This window comes from Colobus angolensis, unplaced genomic scaffold (assembly GCF_000951035.1).
Source record: "Colobus angolensis palliatus isolate OR3802 unplaced genomic scaffold, Cang.pa_1.0 Scaffold48, whole genome shotgun sequence".
Classification (NCBI taxonomy): domain Eukaryota; kingdom Metazoa; phylum Chordata; class Mammalia; order Primates; family Cercopithecidae; genus Colobus; species Colobus angolensis.
This window is the reverse complement of record NW_012118265.1, coordinates 6022726-6041043: the sequence shown is the minus strand read 5'-3', so window position 1 is coordinate 6041043 and position 18318 is coordinate 6022726. Positions and strand designations below refer to the sequence as shown.

The window sequence follows — 18318 nt, the reverse complement described above, 5'->3', positions numbered from 1 at the left end:
AAGCACTTTATTTTGAAGTTAAGCAAGAAAGAGAAACTGTAACCCTGCTATGACTTAGGAAGCAAAGGTTTTCTTGGATTTATATAAATAAAATGATTGCATTTAAATTTGGGTGTTTTCCCCATATTATATTCATATCCTATTACTGAGGAAAGTGCTTCTTAAAGAAAGAGATACTATAATCTGTACCACGCTACATCTTAAAAAAGAGCATTATAAATGATATCTTGCACTACTTGGAAACCTCAAGCTAGCTAAAGTTTTGTGTTCCAAATACATACAATGAGCCAGTGTCATTCATCACCACACTCAGAGTTATTAAGAACACAAAAATGACTTTAAAAGTTATTCAAGATTCTGGTTTTTTATTAGTATATTTATCTTATTGAACACAAGAAAAAAAAGTATTACCAAGATTTATAACTTAAAAAGCAAAAATGATCAAGCTGTTACCCAGAATAATTATCCTCCTCTCTGGCTGAACATTAGCATCAGCTATGGAGCTTGCTAAAACAGTACCCAGTACCTAATCAAAATTTACTGTATGTGAGGCTCATCACTATACTCAAGAAGAGTATAGTGCCTACCTTAAATAATGATAAAAAGTTTTATGCGTGTATGTGTGTGTGTGTGTGCATATGCTAAATATACACTACTGCATAAACAAAAGGGCTATTTTTCTGTTTAAGCAAACCTATGTCAATGGAGGCATCACCAAACAGGAAACTTGCAGAAGGTCTATAAGTGATCTCTCTTAGCTGCTGTTTGCTCCTCAGTAATTCCTGCTTTCTTGAATATGCTCAAAATGAACTGGCAGCAGGGAACTAATACTCTATTTTTCCTATGTAGTTTACTCTTTCCCACATTAACAATAAAGAAGACCTGAAGTTATTTAGGTTCTGTGTGTACGTACTTGCATGTGTGTGCAGGGGGTGGGGTTCTACAGGTTAAGGATTGGTTTATTATAATCTCACATTCTTTACTCTGCTGTGAGATATTTAGAAAGAATTCTACAAATATTTAAGCAGAGTTTATAACTAAGAATTAGCTCAGAATGTGTCATAAAACCAACCTTTTTTGAGATTAAAAAAAACTTAGTCAACTGTTTTTGCATAATATGCATGTTTGACTCTTTCATATTTTTGTTTTTTTGCAGCTTATGGTTTTTCCTGACGTAAGAAATGGGACAAAAGAAACATACTGTAATAGCTACTCTCACATTATTCCTGCCTTTGAAAAAATAAAGAGAAAATGTCTTGTGAAAACTTGTACTGGTGAAAGGTACAGGCCAGAGGGACTGGAAGTTTACCAACCATTAGATGTGCATCTGAATTGTGGGGTAACTATGGGAACATGAACTTCCCAAAGCTTCTAAAACACATTTTTCCTAATAGACATCATTAATAAAATGGGATCTATCCCTTGGTTGCTCAATATGGGTTTGATCTGGTTTCTCTGATAAACTCGAGGACACTTTATGCTGATCCCCAAAATAAATCTCTTAGACATACTACTACATTAGTAAATTACAATTGACAAATTATTTAAATTCAACAAATTTAATCTCATAATTAAAAACAGAGTAAGAAATTATGACATTTATCACAGAGAATTTGAAACACAGAATGTAAATTAAATCTGAAAATTCTAACAACATTGTGGCTCATTTTTCTCTTCTCATCCAGTCTTCTGTATGTATGCACACATTTTAAAAAACTGTACAGTATAGCTATTATTTGGTGACCTTTTATGCTCAACGATGCAGCATAAGCATTTTCTCATTTTGCTAAATATTTTCCAGAGTGATCACTTTGGATGGCTGCATCAAATTTCATCAAATAGTGTACATAATACAGGTAATTCTTTTGGAGGATATCTAGATAATTTCCAGTATTTCCATATCACAAGTAATATTCAAATAATATATTCATGACTATAGGCATTTTTCATTTTTGGCAGATAAACGTACAGATTTATCTGTACATGTATATGTACTGGGTCAACATATAAAAATATTTTGTGACTGGGCATGGTGGCTCAAGCTGGTAATCTCAGTACTTTGGGATGCTAAGGTGGGTGGATCACTTGAGGCCAGGAGTTTGAGACCAGCCTGGCCAACATGGTGAAACCCCATCTCCACTAAAAATACAAAAATTAGCTGGGCATGGTGGAGATCGAGACCATTCTGGCCAACATGGTGAAACCCCATCTCCACTAAAAATACAAAAATTAGCTGGGCATGGTGGCAGGTGACTGTAATCCTAGCTACTCAGGAGACTGAGGCAGGAGAATCGCTTGAACCTGAGAGGCGGAAGTTGCAGTGAGCTAAGATGGTGTCACTGCACTCCAGCCTGGGTGACAGAGCAAGACTCTGTCTCAAAAGAAAAACAAAAAGTTCGATAAATGGTTTTTAAACCTACATTAAAATAATAAAATCTATTTAGCTACACATGTAATGTGATTCAACATGAGCCTTTTACTCTACAAGTACTAAGACAAGATTTGCCAATGAAGATATTCAATGAAAACATTTAAGTTCTAAATTCTATTTCCAGAAAAATATCTACAGAATAATTATAAACTTTAAATAACCTAAAGAAAACATAGGAAAATTTCCTAAGGAAATGTAAATTAATTCTAAATAAACCTTCTTTTGTTAACTAAATAGCAGTAATATAGCAGACAGACAATAGGGTTTGTAGTCAGAAATTATGAGTTCCAGTTCCTATCACTTTACTAGCTATGGAGTCTTCATAATGAAAACACTATTAACATCTATTTAAAAGGTCATGAATACTGAATAAAATAATGCACAGCTTATAACACATCATACAAATCTGGATAATATTAATAATCCTGTCATTTGATCTCTAATTTTTTAATACATGAAAAACATATTTCAAAATGGTCAAAATAATAAGTTTTATCAGTAGTATTAAATTTAGCAATGCTCTGCAAGTTAAAGCACTGGGATTCCAAGGAGATTAATGCCCATATTCGAATTTATTCAAAACTGGAGACTCATCTGCATGTTCTTTAAGGAGATATCCCTTTCAAGTAATATGTTTTGTGCTCACCATATTTGTATAACTAACTCAGTCATCTTGGAGAATAACAATCAAAAGCAGAAATAGAAAGCTAATTAGAAGAAGAAACAGGGACTTTGTCCATTTTAACATTTTGAGAAGTCAATTTAATAGTTAATGGCCAATATTAAGAAACATATTCAAAGACATATAGCCACATGTTCACCAATAAGCAGCATGGACTTCACTTTCTATTAAGCTGGAACTAACAAGCTAAATTTTTCTAAGTATTACTTTAAAAAGTAATCCTGGATAATCACTTTGATCAATCACTTTGATCAAAGGGTTCACAACATTGTTGATCATGAGTTTATAATTTAATGCAAAGAAATTATCTCTATCTTCATTTTAAAAGGATTAAAATGTCCACTTTGTAATCCTCATAATTCTGGCAATTAGGTAAATATAACTGTAGTCAATTTGTTGTACAATTAAAATCCCTAGATAAATATCAGATGATGTGATTTCTAGTTTCAGCTGGTGATACGGTTTGGCTGTGTCCCCACCCAAATCGCGTCTTGAATTCCCACATGTTGTGGTAGACAGCAGGTGGGAGGTAACTGAATCAAGGGGGCATATCTTTCCTGAGCTGTTCTTAAGATAGGGAGTAAGGGCCGGGCGCGGTGGCTCAAGCCTGTAATCCCAGTACTTTGGGAGGCCGAGACGGGCGGATCACGAGGTCAGGAGATTGAGACCATCCTGGCTAACACGGTGAAACCCCGTCTCTACTAAAAAATACAAAAAACTAGCCGGGCGAGGTGGCGGGCGCCTGTAGTCCCAGCTACTTGGGAGGCTGAGGCAGGAGAATGGCGTAAACCCGGGAGGCAGAGCTTGCAGTGAGCTGAGATCCGGCCACTGCACTCCAGCCCGGGCGACAGAGCAAGACTCCGTCTCAAAAAAAAAAAAAAAAAAAGATAGGGAGTAAGTCTCACAAGATCTGATGGTTTTCAAAAGGGTTATGTCCCTGTGCAACCTTTTTGCTTGTCTGCCACCATGTGAAATGTGCTTTCCATCTTCCACCATAATTGTGAGGTCTCCCTAGCCATGTGAAACTGTAAGTCCAAAAAACCTCTTTCTTTTTGTAAATTGCCCAGTCTTGGGTATATCTTTATCAGCAGCATGAAAATGGACTAATACAGTTGATTATTCAATGACTGTATATATTTGATCAATTTTTCTCCTTCCAAAAAAAATCAAGAAAAGGACATCTACTTTAACTACCTCATAGTATTTCTGTTAGGATCAAATGGGAGCATTCTTTGAAGTCTAAAAGGCAGACTCCATCATTGCTATTCAGGCCAGAAAACACAAGCATACTTCTATAGGTAATGGAACTAAGAATCTACCACTTGATCTCATATAAAAACATAAAATCTGAACAGGAATGACCGACGACAGAACCATTAAGTCCCCTTCCACGTTATCATTTATTAATTCCCATGAATGACTGTGCAAACCCAACAGGACAGGAAAATGGACACAACTTTGAAACAAGCTTGTCAATACACCAAGTTAGCCATTACCTTTTTAATTTACATTATTATTATTATTTGAGATAGGGTCTCCCTCTGTCACTCAGGATGGAGTGCAGGGGCGCAATCTCAGTTCACTGCAGCCTCAATCTCCCTGCTCAAGTGATCCTCCCACCTAAGTCTTTCAAGTAGCTGGGACTGCAGGTGTGAACTACTGTTCTTAATCTAGCAATTACTACAGTTTAAGCAACTTACAACTCTACACCACATCAAAACTCTAATCACAGAGATTAATAACTGACAGAGCCATAGTGTATTAAATTGTTCAAATGAAGATGTTACTACATTTTTAAGTCATTCTAAAGTTCATTACAGATTTAAAAAAACAACCTACATAAACCTCTATGTGCAAAACTCTTAAGGTTTCTTGCGAATTTTCCGGAGACATTAAAAAAAAAATCACAAAAGCAGTAGCCAAACATCCTCTAAAAAATGCAAAATTAAAATAATCCTACCAATAAGACTTTCCTACATTATTAAAAGCATCTTCTTTTCTAATCTTTTCTGAATAGAAAGTCTTTTATTCCATCATGTTAAATCCACTAAACACCTAAATAATCCCAACCTAGGCATGCTTTTCACTGTCATTCTAATCCTCATTTAGCTTTAAATCTTCTATTTTTTGTAGTCAATGTATATTATATATTTTTCTGCCTATATGAAAAGGGTTATTAGATTCTTCTGTGGAAGTAGTGGAAACATACAACCATTAGTGGCCTGAATTAGAAACTCGTGTAATGATTACCTCACAGAACACAACTTTCAGCCAAGAATAATTTATTTTAAGACAAGCAAACACAAACTGAAACTATCAGAAACCGCTGTTTGTCCACCTTTCCTGGAATACTTATGTTTTTCTCATATAGACTGCTGATGTAAAAATGGTGCCTTAATAATCATCATTGTTTACCTAAAGTATTTCACTATCTGTGCACAGTGTTTTCATCAACTTATTGGAGGAGATGGATTTTTAATTAAGGTTCACAAAAAACTACATCATTTACAAATACGTTAAATAAATGATGAAAAGTTGAAGCCTAAATAAGAGATGCTAGTATCTTTTAGTGCATGTGTTTATAGCTATTTGCATTTAGAGTCACCTGGCAGATCTGTGAAAAATATTACCAAACCCTATCGCAGATCTACTGAATCAGTCTTTGGGGATGAGGCCCTACATTTTTAACAATCACCCCAAGTGATTCTAATCTCATTAAAGTATGAAAACCACTGCTTTAGGTCTAGGTGCATAATCAAGATGTCATATTTTATAGCTGAATTGCTCAACATGTAAACATGTTTCCAAGGAGAATGGTAACACATGATAAACATTTTTCATATTTTAGTACCTCTGTGGGATTACCCTGAGCCCTGAATAAGGGAATATATCTTTCTGTGTTTAATCACCTGAGTAACTGGTTGACTGACTCATTTATCCATTCATTTAACAAGTTATTGGGCATCAGTTATGAGTCTGGGCACTATTCTCATGTGGATCTTTTCTTGTCATTGATAAGACAGGAATCAAAGGGTTTCAAAGACATTCCTCACATCTTCTACTTAAAATATTTTCAACAGTTGAAATGAGAGAATGAATGCATTCACGAATTCTTTTAGCACCATAAAAAATTACTGTGCTTCTTGAATATAAGTCAAACAATGATTTCTCCAATTACTAACTCTTTGTAGTAAAACAGGGGTATGGCTAAAAGAACTCAGTCTTTTCTAGAATCTATAGATGAGAATAATTTCTTAACAAAATCATGGAAAGAAATTGCTGAGACCAGCCTGGCGAACATCGTGAAACCTTGTTTCCACTGAAAATACAAAAATTAGCCGGGCATGGTGGCACACATCTATAATCTCAGCTACTCAGGAGGCTGAGGCAGGATAATTGCTTGAACTTGCGAGGTGGAGGTTGCAGTGAGCTGAGATTGCGCCACTGCACTCCAGCCTGGGCAACGAGTGAGACTGTGTGTCAAAAAAAAAAAAAAAGTATGAATTTTGGAGTACAGGAAGTACTTGGCAACAAAGTCTTTTAAAAGCCAGTAAAGAAAGGATAATATGAATATTGATATAAATCTCATGTTGTGTGTATATGTATATAATTTTTAAAAATAAATGTTTCAATAGCTTGTGGCTGGTGTTAAAAACAAGAAAATGACCTAAATGTCCCTAGAATGTTTTAATTGGAAGTGACCTTAGAGATTATGGGCTGCAATCCCCTAACTTTACATGTGAGGAATATGAAGCCCAGAGAAGAAGAGCATCCTGATCCAAGCTGGCTCACCTAATTAGCAACATCACATGCAGTAATTCTTGAATTCCTGTTTTCCAATTTAATTTTTTTTTTTTCTCTGTAGTATCACACTGGGTGCTGTAAAGATGTCAGTTTTAAGCAATTATGTAAGAACCAGAAGGCTGGCAATCTATGGTACTTTAAATTTCCTTATTGTCTAACAAGTTGCAGTAAAAAGATAGAAAGAAGTAGCAAGAAGAACTGGTCAATAGTTTAACTGATTCCAAAAATTTTTTACCTCAGAAGGAACTCAAAATTCAAATATATGCTTCAGAATTTCATAAGGAAGAAGTAAAGTATACACTTAAATACCAAATGACCAAACATTTGATCAATTAATAAATAAGTGCATTTATTGCCATGTCTTTTAGACTTCGATACGTGATGCAATTGGCATGCGAGGAAATAACGTGCAGATAGGATTGTCTAAAATCACAAGCACAGAGCAGCAAGATGCGCCTCAGAGCTTCACGCTGCAGTATCCTAACAGGTTGGAACTGTGACACTGGATCCGATCTTGTTAACAAGAATAAGACAGGAAGCTGTACTACAATCAAGCATTTAGAGAAGCAGGATTCAGATAAAAGGCAAATCACAGTTGATGCAGTGGTAGCCATGTGTACTGACTATAGCAAAAGAAAACAGACAAAATACAATAAGTAGCTCCTCACAAAAAGAAAAAACCCAAAGACAAAAGTCTTCATTTCAATTAAGCACTACAAAATATAACCAGTAACAAACTACCTAAAATTGTGAATGTAGGAGGATTGGTTTAGTAGAGTTATAACCATTTTTTTGAATATCATCTATTAATAATTAATTCATTAAAGTTCATCTCAGATTGCTTATTTGGTTACCACTAATCAATCAACAATTATGCATGAAGAACTCAGGGCTTGCTTTAGAAAGGTTGGGGGAATAAAACTGCTTCACATGCTGAGCATCCAATAATTTCAGATATTTAAAAAAAAATTAAGTTTCCTCTTAATCCATCTGCAAACAGCATTAGTTAACTAATAAGCAAGTACAGTTGTGTAATGACAAATCACTCAAAAATCCACGTGTATCAGATGTATCTCCCTAGCAAGAACAAGTTGCTTCACATCTCTTCCCCTAAAATCATTTCCTGTAAAACAATAAATAATAGTGTCTTCCTGATAAGATTGTTTTGAGCATTAAACCTCTGATGCATGTGTCTGGTATATGATTATCAATACCCTAAAATCTCAGAGCCTTTGTAATGTATGCAACAAAAGTTAATAATAAATCAGCTTATTAACTAAATTCCTGCTAAACTGACAAATTATTTGAGTCAATTATGTTCATACAACAGCCTCCTTTTGCCACTTTCTCAGTAAAATTTATTAGCACTAAGTATTGCCTCATCCTCAGGAGGAGGAAATAAAAGGCATCCAAATAGGAAGAGACGAAGTCAAATTATCCCTGTTGGCAGACAAGTTGTTTCTTTATCTAGAAAACCCCATAGTCTCTGCCCAAAAGCTCCTTGATCTGATAAACAACTTCAGCAAAGTTGTAGGATACAAAATCAATGTATAAAAATGAGTAGCATTCCCATAAACCAACAACATCCAAGCAGAGAGCCAAATCAGGAGTGCATTCCCATTCACAATTGCCACAAAAAGAATAAAATACTTAGGAGTAACAGTTAAGCAGGGAGGTGAAAGCTCTCTAAAATGAGAATGACAAAACATCCCTCAAAGAAATCATGGATGACACATAACAAATTGAAAAACTTTCCATGCTCATGGATAAGAAGAATCCGCAACATTAAAATGGCCATAATGCTCAATGCAAGTTATACATTCCATGTTATTCCTGTCAAACTACCAATGACATTCTTCACAGAATTAGGAAAAAAAAAAAAAAACTACTTAAAAATTCATATGGAATAAAAAAAGAGCTTGAACAGCCAATAGCCAATACAATCTTAAGCAAAAATAACAAAGCTGGAGGCATCACATTACCTGACTTCAAACTATAGTACAAGGCTACAGTAAACAAAACAACAAGGTACTGGTACGAAAAAAGACACACAGACCAATGGAACAGAATAGAGAGCCTAGAAATAATGCAGCACACCTACAACTATTTGATTTCCAACAAAGTTGACAATAATAAGCAATGAGGAAAGGACTCCCTGTTCAATAAATGGTGCCAGGATAACTGGCTAGCCATACATAGAAGATTGAAACTGAACCTCTTCTTTACACCATATACAAAAATCAACTCAAGATGGATTAAAGGCTTACGTGTAAAACCCCAAACTATAAAACCCCTGAAAGATAACATAGGAAATACCATTCTTGACACAGGACCTGGCAAAGATTTCATGACAAACACGCCAAAAGTAATCGCAACAAAAACAAAAATGGAAAAATGGTATCTAATTAAACTAATTAAGCTTCTACACAGCAAAAGAAACTTTCAACGGAATAAACAGCCTACAGAATGGGAGAAAATATTTACAAACTATGTATTCCACAAAGGTCTAATATCTAGAATCTGTAAGGAACTTAAATTTACGAGCAAAAAACAACCCTATTACAAAGTGGGTGAAGGACATAAACAGATGCTTTTCAAATAAAGATATACAAGTGGCCAACAAGTATATGAAAAATGTCCATTATCACTAATATTAGAGAAATGCAAATCAAAACCACCAGATACCATCTCACGCCAGTTAAAATGTCTATTATTAAAAACTCAAAAAATAATGAATGTTGGCAAGGTTGCAAAGAAAAAGAAACAATTATACACTGCTGGTGGGAGTGCAAATTAATTCAACCATTGTGGAAAACAGTGTGGCAATTCCTCAAAGACCTAAAAACAGAAATCATTTGACCCAGTAATCCCATTACTGGGTATTTACCCAAGGAATATAAATCATTCTACCATAAAGACACACATGTGTATGCAGCACTATGCACAATAGTAAAAACATGGAATCAACCTAAGTGCCCATCAATGGTAGCCTGGATAAAGAAAATGTGCTATATATATACCATGGAATACTATGCAGACATAAAAAAGGATGAGATCATGTCCTTTGCAACAACATAGATTGAGCTGGAGGCCATTATCTGAAGCAAACTAATACAGAAATAGGAAACCACATACCACATGTTCTCATTTGTACGTGGGGGCTAAATGATGAGACCTCATGGACACAAAGAGGGAAACAGCAGATGTTAGGGCCTATTTGAGGGTGGATGGTGGGAGGGGGGAGAGGATCAGAAAAAAATACCTATTGGGTATTGTGCTTATTACCTGGGTGATAACCCCAATGATATAAAGTTTACCTATATAAAAACCTGCACATGTACCCCAAACCTAAAATGTAAGTTAAAAAAATATATTGCCTCATCCTCACCAGGGAAAAGAGGAAAAGGTCATTTTGTTCTTTAGGTGGGTTCAATGACAGGTTTGTACCTTCAATGTACATTTGATGCTGTCACTTTTTCTCTACATCTGTAATTTACCAAATTCATTAATTCACATTCATGTTGAAATTCTGAACAACCACTTTGAAGTAAGATTTATAACTTTAATATCTTTTTCATATACCCACAGCAGAGCCCACGCATCTGATCATCCTTTACTCTAGAACTTAAGAGGATTATGCAAAAAACTTTTATGAGACCACACTTCATAAACAAAGTTTCCTTTCTACTTCAACCAAAATATTGTACAGCTTATGAGGAAACTTGCAATAATAAATTTACAGACACTAATATTTGTTAATCTTTATGAGAACAATTTTTAGGGGATTGATAACATTTGTTATTCTTGATAGTTGCAACAGTAACAACAAACATTCAGGAGGCATTTGCTATGTGCCAGATATTCCCCTAACTCTTTGAGGTAAGTGCCGTTTTAAAGATGAGGAAATTGAGGTACAGTGATACAACCAGGCAATCTGACTTTAGGGTCCAACCTCTTATCCACTATTCTAAAGATGGATGTTGTAGCCTTTATAAACATTACATTAATCAAATACAGCATATCTATACTCTAGTAAAATGTTCCAAACCCTAAGCCAAAATCTCTGTTTTAAAATTTTTACAACTTTTTGGCCGTGGAAACACACAAACAAACAAAAAAATACACTTGGAGAATTAGAATGTAGTACATAAAGACACCAACTAGTCATTCCTACCTCAAGTCTGTCTGTTCGCATTAATTTCTGTGCAGCAGCTGCAGCAGCTGCAGGTACAGGGACACCCGGATTCCCTGTAACCAACATTGGTGCAGTCGGCAAGATCTCTGCTGGGACCAGGCTTGGAGAAACAGGTCCCAGATAGGGATTAAAGGCTGCTGATGCATTGGTGGCTAAGCTTGGTGCAACTGAAAACATTGGCTGAAAAATAAAATAAAAGCAAAATTTAACAAGCAGGTCTCAGCTCAAAGTTGATATTATTATACATTTGTCCTCCATCCATCTATCCATTCTTCCTTCCTTCACTTCTTCCCTTTAATCCTGTGTTCATTTACTATCATTTAGGGTAAGGCTGTTTTATAAATAAGCATTCATCAAATCAATGTTTTTCTAAAATATAACAGGTAAAATATCCATTAATTTATTCACTGGAATTTTGAACCTGACGGTCTATAATACTTGTAATTTTTTATTTTGAAAAATAGATAAACTAGACAGAAACTCCTTGTGGTCACCTAATCTTCATCTTTGCCCTGACTTAATTCTAGATATTTGTCTAAGAAATACATTTTGTAATTGCTATGTCAGATGTACTTGAAAGACCTGTTTACAACTCTTAATAGGTTGCAAGTGTCCTATGATCGGAATAAATAAAGTAGAACTCCCAGGGGATAAAAGAGTTTCAGTCAATGTAAGCTGTAAATAAATCTCATGGGTATGGGAAAGGTGATGATGACACCTTGTCTTCTGAGCACATAAGATAAAGTGTTTGGTATACTTACTTGATGGTGATTTTTCTGGGGGGAAATTATAAATGTTCCACTAGTCTATCATACCTTACTGAGGGAAAACAAGTCTAAAATGTGAAGTCTGAAGTAGAACTGCTACTAAGGAAATGCTACATGATTAGTCAAGGAAATATATATGGCAGAACTGAATAAACTGCTACAAGACAGAATTTCTTCCAGAAATGCTTTCATGGATACACAAGGATTGTTTCTATTTGTTGATGTGCAAACTTGCATATCATAAAATACACTTGTTCTTGAATAGCATTAATTTACTTGAAATCTAACAATGTTTTTCTAGTGTTTAAAGTATAACAGAACACAACAATTTCATACCTTATCGATAGTACATTTTTAACTTCCTAACAGACTCTCAATTCTAGTTCTTGAAGTTTAATGCTTCGTGTAACAATGCTTGTTTCTGAAACACAAAAGCTTGTAGGCAAAATGGATGCTGTTCTTTTTTTTTTTTTTTTTTTTTTTTTTAGACGGAGCCCTGCTCTGCCGCCCCAGCTAGAGTGCAGTGGTGCAATCTCAGCTCACTGCAAGCTCCGCCTCCCGGGTTCATGCCATTCTCCTGCTTCAGCCTCCCTAGTAGCTGGGACTACAAGTGCCCACCACCACACCTGGCTATTTTTTTGTGTTTTTAGTAGAGGCGGGGTTTCACCATGTTAGCCAGGATGGTCTCAATCTCCTGACCTCATGATCCGCCCACCTTGGCCTCCCAAAGTGCTGGGATTACAGGCGTGAGCCACCGAGCCCAGCCTCTTTAAGGTAATATTTAACAATTTATTTTCTTTACTTAGCAGTAATGAACAGAATTACAGAACATTTTTAGAATAAAAGAGACATTATAATGTATTAATAACTAATTCTGCCATCTGATAGGAATAAGAAGTTACATGATCCCTGAATATATGTAGCATTCAAGAGAGCTGTGTAGCAAAACTTTTTGCAATATAAGGTATACATTACAAATGTAATTCTTATAGTACAAAAGAAATACGTTAAAAAGTAAAATATATCCTTTATTCACTCTGGCCTGACTGATTCTATATTTAGAAAAATAAAATGAATTTCAAGTGTTCCCTTTTTCTTAGGGCAGTGGTTTTCAACTGAGTTGTTTTGCCTCTCAGGAGACACCTGGCAATGTCTAAAGACATTTTTGGTTGTCACAGCTGGAGGGGAACTATTTCATTCAACGGATGGAAGCCAGGGATGCTGCTAAGTATTCTACAACATATAAGACAGCCCCTCGCAACAAAGAATTATCCAGCCCCGAAAGTCAATGCTGTCAACGTTAAGAAGGCCTTTCTTAGGGAACTCTTCTGTTGACCTCAAAAATTGCTTGGGAAGCAAACTCTTTGCATTTAGCTATACATTTTTACTAACAAAAATATGAAAAACCAGAATATGCAATACCTAATGTGATTCATTGAGAAGAAACAATACAATATAGATTATACCATTTCAACTTAAAATAATTATGTCTCTGAACACGTTGGTTTGAATGCCATGTTTAGCTGCTCTGCCAGGTCGATGGCTCTTGCCTGATGAAGTGGTCTCAAGCAGCACCTCTAATCACCAACCCCTCCCAGCACAAAGCAGCAACCTGCAGACAACAAGAACTATCTGTGCATTCCAGATCTTAACAATCAACAAGCTGTCAAAAACTAGGGCCCAGGGCAGTCTCTGTCCACCAACACTTCCCGGAGCCACAGCTGACTTAATGCTGCACCACTGTCCACTCTCTGTCCAGGTGGCAGCAGGACAAGGATTGATTGTATAGTGAATATATGTTGAACTTGGATTTCTATTCAAGGATATTCAGGTGAAACTTGTACTTTGTTACACATTGTCAGTCTGCATATGAAAATCCAGCCAGACAAGCACCCTAATTTCTATATTAGTCATTTAAGAATTATAAAAAATTTAGCATAGAAGACTAAAAGAGGCTATGTCAGGGGACTAACAGACTAGTTCAGCAAATGGACAACAGAAGCTATTCACTATCATTCCTCTTTGCATTCTTTTACTATGAATAAACATGTATTTCCAGATAGTGCATTTTTAATGTATACTTCAGAAAGTTACTGAGATGTTTATGTTACTGTACATAATCTACTATAATTATTTAAAAGCAAAGGACAAATTTAAAAATGTTTTTGGAAGAAAAGCATTTTTATTTTAATAAAATGAGACCAGAGGCTAATAAAACTCAGCTCTCTTAAATCTCATCAAATAAAATACACTGGAAATCTAAAAATGCATATAATGCAGCTGTTGCACATTACAGGCAGAATAACACTTTTGTTATGTAAAAATACTGCTTTAATAACTGGCAATAATCTTTCCTGAGTTGTTTCTATAGAGTCAGCAAGAGAATTGATCTTTTGCTTTAATTCAGCAGAGCAAATTCAAATCTGAACAATTTTAGGGCACTGTCCCCAAGTAAAGTCTGTAGGAGTTTTTAAAAATGTGAAACATCAACTATTCAGCAAGCATTATCTCAAATTGTTCCCTCTTTCGATAAGCAGAGCTATTTGCTGAATAGGCAGACAATCAATAACTAGCTTTATACTATGAAACTTGATTCCAAAAGACAGACAGGCGCACACACACACACACACACACACGCAACATTCCTTCATTTATTTTAAATTTTTGTAAATTTGTTACATCACTTTAGTCATACTGTTTTCTCAAAGAGTGCCATGTTGAAGATAGTTTACTGCTAGCCCCATCAGAGAGTGCCCTAATCAGATTAGGAAAGCACTTGACCTGCACTACTGCCAGTTTTCTATTTCAAAAGCTATCCTGCAGGAGGTTCAGTAGAATCTCAAAGACAGATATTAATGCAATGTTGTTATCAAGTGGCATCCTGTTCTCTCTCTGAAGGATAACATATAACTATGTAATTGGTATATTTGATACTGAGTATATTCTTGTGATAATGATTTGTAGGTATCTCTGTTCCTGGAAGACATAAGAAAGTTTGGTTTATAATTGCCTTTTGCCAACCAACACCCTCACCAGAGAAAAACAAAGTACAAACTTAACTAATTCTGGTGCTGCTTAATCACTTGTTTGTTTTAAATCAGACACTGATTCCATTAAGGTAATCAGGCTTCATTATAAATCAAAGTGTTAATGTCATATTGTGACCCTAGTTAGCTATGCAAACATGATTATTAGTAGTAATTCCCTATTTATTGTGTGTCAGCGTCATGCTGAGTGCTTTATCTGTGCTATTTATTGTATTTAATCTTACAACAGTAGAGTATAAATTCCCTTGGTAATTTTTTTTCTGTTGTGTTTTTTGAGGGGTAGAGATCAGAAGAGATCTGCTTAGTTCCCTACGGTCTACAGATTATGTGTCTATAGACACAAATGAGTGAATCGAAGGCCTAGGATGCGACCACAGGTGTGTCTGATTCCAAGTGGTTCTGACAAAGTGGTTTTCACACAATGAACCAGGTGTCCATTAAAATCACCCGGAGGACTTTTAAACCGTGAATGCCCTGGCCACTCCTCACTCGTCAGAATCTCTGGTAAGTGGCAGTAGTTTTTTTAGAGCTCCTAGGTGATTCTAGTTCCACACACTATGTTGTTTTCAACAGATATAGGTACACTTTTCTGATTGTAAGTAAGGTCTCTAAGGATACATGTTCCCTTATGGCTCTTTTCTTTTAAACATGGTTTATCCTCCACACTGAACGCTACCCATGCCTAGCCAAACTGTTTAATTCCTAATTGTGCTTCAAGAATTAAGACTCTTCGGGTAAGTTTCTCTTGATCCATCCACATCTCAAACCATGAAGGGGTTTTTCTTACCCTCTGTTCCCATGAACTCCTAATTACTTGAATGCAGCATATACCACTGCATGGGTTTACCTGAATATCTCCTCTAGTCTGACAAGACTGGAGGCTCCTAGAGGGCAGACTTTTGCCTTATGTCTTGTTCATGTTATGTATGTGCTGCGTTTAGCATCTATACAGATCCTCTACAAACATTTACTTAACATATATACTAATGGATTTGCTAACTGCTTTTCTGTCATAGAAACAAGCAAACACATTAAATATTCTTTAGAATATATACTTGAATGTGAAATAAAAGTGATTGTTATTTTCTTTCTTTACCTCAAAATTTAATAATTACTATCTGTAATATACCTGTCCAAAGTTTATTCTTTTTGTTTTGCAGTTTTTTATATTAAGCTTTCTAAGTTTCAGTAATGTAGTTACCATGTTGTAATGTTGCAAATATCACAGGGGCTGACATTTATCTTAAAACACCATGTGAACACTGTTTGTTTTGCAATGTTTGAGAATAAAAAAAAAAAAAAAAAAGGCACCACTACACAAAGAAAAATAATGTTGGAAGTAGGGCCAAGAGTCTTGGATATGAATCCACAGAACACAAACTCTAAGTCATATTTTTCTAGATTATATGTATGTATATAAAGCAATAAAATATAAAGTGCTTTTTTAAAAAAAACACACATAATCAAGGTATATAAAAGCATGTTTCTGGGTAGACAAAACCCTGTAACTAGTCTCAGTGAGCAATTTTGAATATAAACAGTGCCAAAAGCTAACAGGAGGTATCAACAAATTCATGTTATAAAGTTCTTTTTTTCTAAAAAAAGCAGGGCCAGGCACAGTGGGTCTGGCCTCTGATCCCAGCACTTTGTGAGGCTGAGGCAGGAGAATCACTTGAGCCCAGGAGTAGAGTTTACAGTATGCTATGACTGCACCACTGCATTCTAGCCTGGGTGACAAAGCGAGACCCTCTCTCTTAAAAAAAAAAAAAAAAAAAGATAGCAAATGACTGGAATAAAATAAGAGATACTGTTATAACTTTGCTCCTAGACTGATTTGTGACTGGATAAATCAATGAGTATCTCCTTCATTCTTAGTTTCACTTCATCCTTCAATCCAGTTTTACCAAAATAACAAACATTTAAATAAAGAACACTCTGGCCCTCCTAGTAGAAAGGTATCAACCAGGCATGGCCTAGTTCCTAAAATCCTGGGCCCATTCTCTCAGGCTGCTTGAGGATTCACAGGCTCCTTAATGGAAACAGGCAGTAAGAACAGCAGGACGGATGAAAGCCTACTCAGAGAAACTGACATGGAAACATTTTACCAGAAACACTTTGGGATAAAGTGGCCTTATCTCAACCATTACCTGGATAAAATGGAAAGTAAAGAATCAAAGAACTATTTAAGAATTCTAGGTGTTCCTGGAAGCGTGACAAATGATGTCTTCAAAGCATTCTGCCTCCAACTGGCAACAAATGCTTGGAACATGACATGACAGCAAAGTCTATCTAGGTGACAGAAGCAGCAAAGAAGCTCTCAAGACATTAGCTAAAACCAGAAACTGAATTTCTCTATTCCTAGGCTATTTCAAAATTCATGAAATGCACAGGATTTCTACACAATTTATTTACCTTGAGACACCGAATTTGTGTACCCAAAGAATAGCTGCCATCAGAAATTATGGATAGCCAAGGCTACCTTTGGTATCACAGGTAAAGGCCACTACTAGAGAAATTCCAGAGATCATGCAAAGCTCTTTATAACCACTGCTTATGTAGAGCTCTTTGAGGACAACAAAGAGAGCCTGGAAACAACAGAATTTCTGAAGGAAATTCAGAAAAAAATGGCTGGGATGAACTAAAGAAATCTATCACTGGCCTCCAGGTTGTAAGCCACGATATACAGCCTATTTTTGGTTAAATTATGTAGGAATTTTTCATTGCATAAAATCTGCACCAGACAGTATGTGACAAAGTAAAAAAAAAATAATTCAGAAGAAGATTCCAGAAGTTTTATTTACTTTTTTGATTATTTTTGATTTTTATTAAAGTTCTGGGATACATATGCAGAACGTGCAGGTTACATGGGTATACATGTGACATGGTGGTTTGCTGCCCTCATCAACCAGTCATCTACATTAGGTATTTCTCCTAATGCTATCCCCCACCTTGTCCCCCCAACCCCCAACAGGCCCCAGTGTGTGATGTTCCCCTCCCTGTGCCCATATGTTCATTGTTCAACTCCCACTTATTAGTGAGAACATGTGGTGCTGGTTTTCTGTTCCTGCGTTAGTTTGCTGAGAATGATGGTTTCCAGCTTCATCCATATCCCTGCAAAGGACATGAACTCATTCTTTCTTATGGCTGCACAGTATTCCATGGTGTATATGTGCCACATTTTTTTTATCCAGTCTATCACTGATGGGCATTTGGGTTTGTTCAAAGTCTTTGCTGTTGTGAATTGTGCTGCAATAAACATACATGTGCATGTGTCTTTATAGCAGCATGATTTATAATCCTTTGAGTATATTCCCAGTAATGGGATTGCTGGGTCAAATGGTATTTCTAGTTCTAGATCCTTGAGGAATCACCACACTGTCTTCCACAATGGT

The 18318-nt window shown here is 35.8% G+C and overlaps 1 protein-coding gene across 4 annotated transcripts in view; it reads right to left on the bottom strand.

Moving 5' to 3' along the window:
• The window catches only part of MBNL1 (muscleblind-like splicing regulator 1), a 222235-nt gene that overhangs the window by 22643 nt on the left and 181274 nt on the right, over positions 1-18318 (bottom strand). For all 4 annotated transcript variants that reach the window (XM_011958971.1, XM_011958972.1, XM_011958973.1 and 1 more), the window contains one exon: positions 11092-11292. In XM_011958971.1, coding sequence (XP_011814361.1) covers positions 11092-11292 — 201 coding nt within the window. The remainder of the gene's footprint in view (positions 1-11091; positions 11293-18318) is intronic.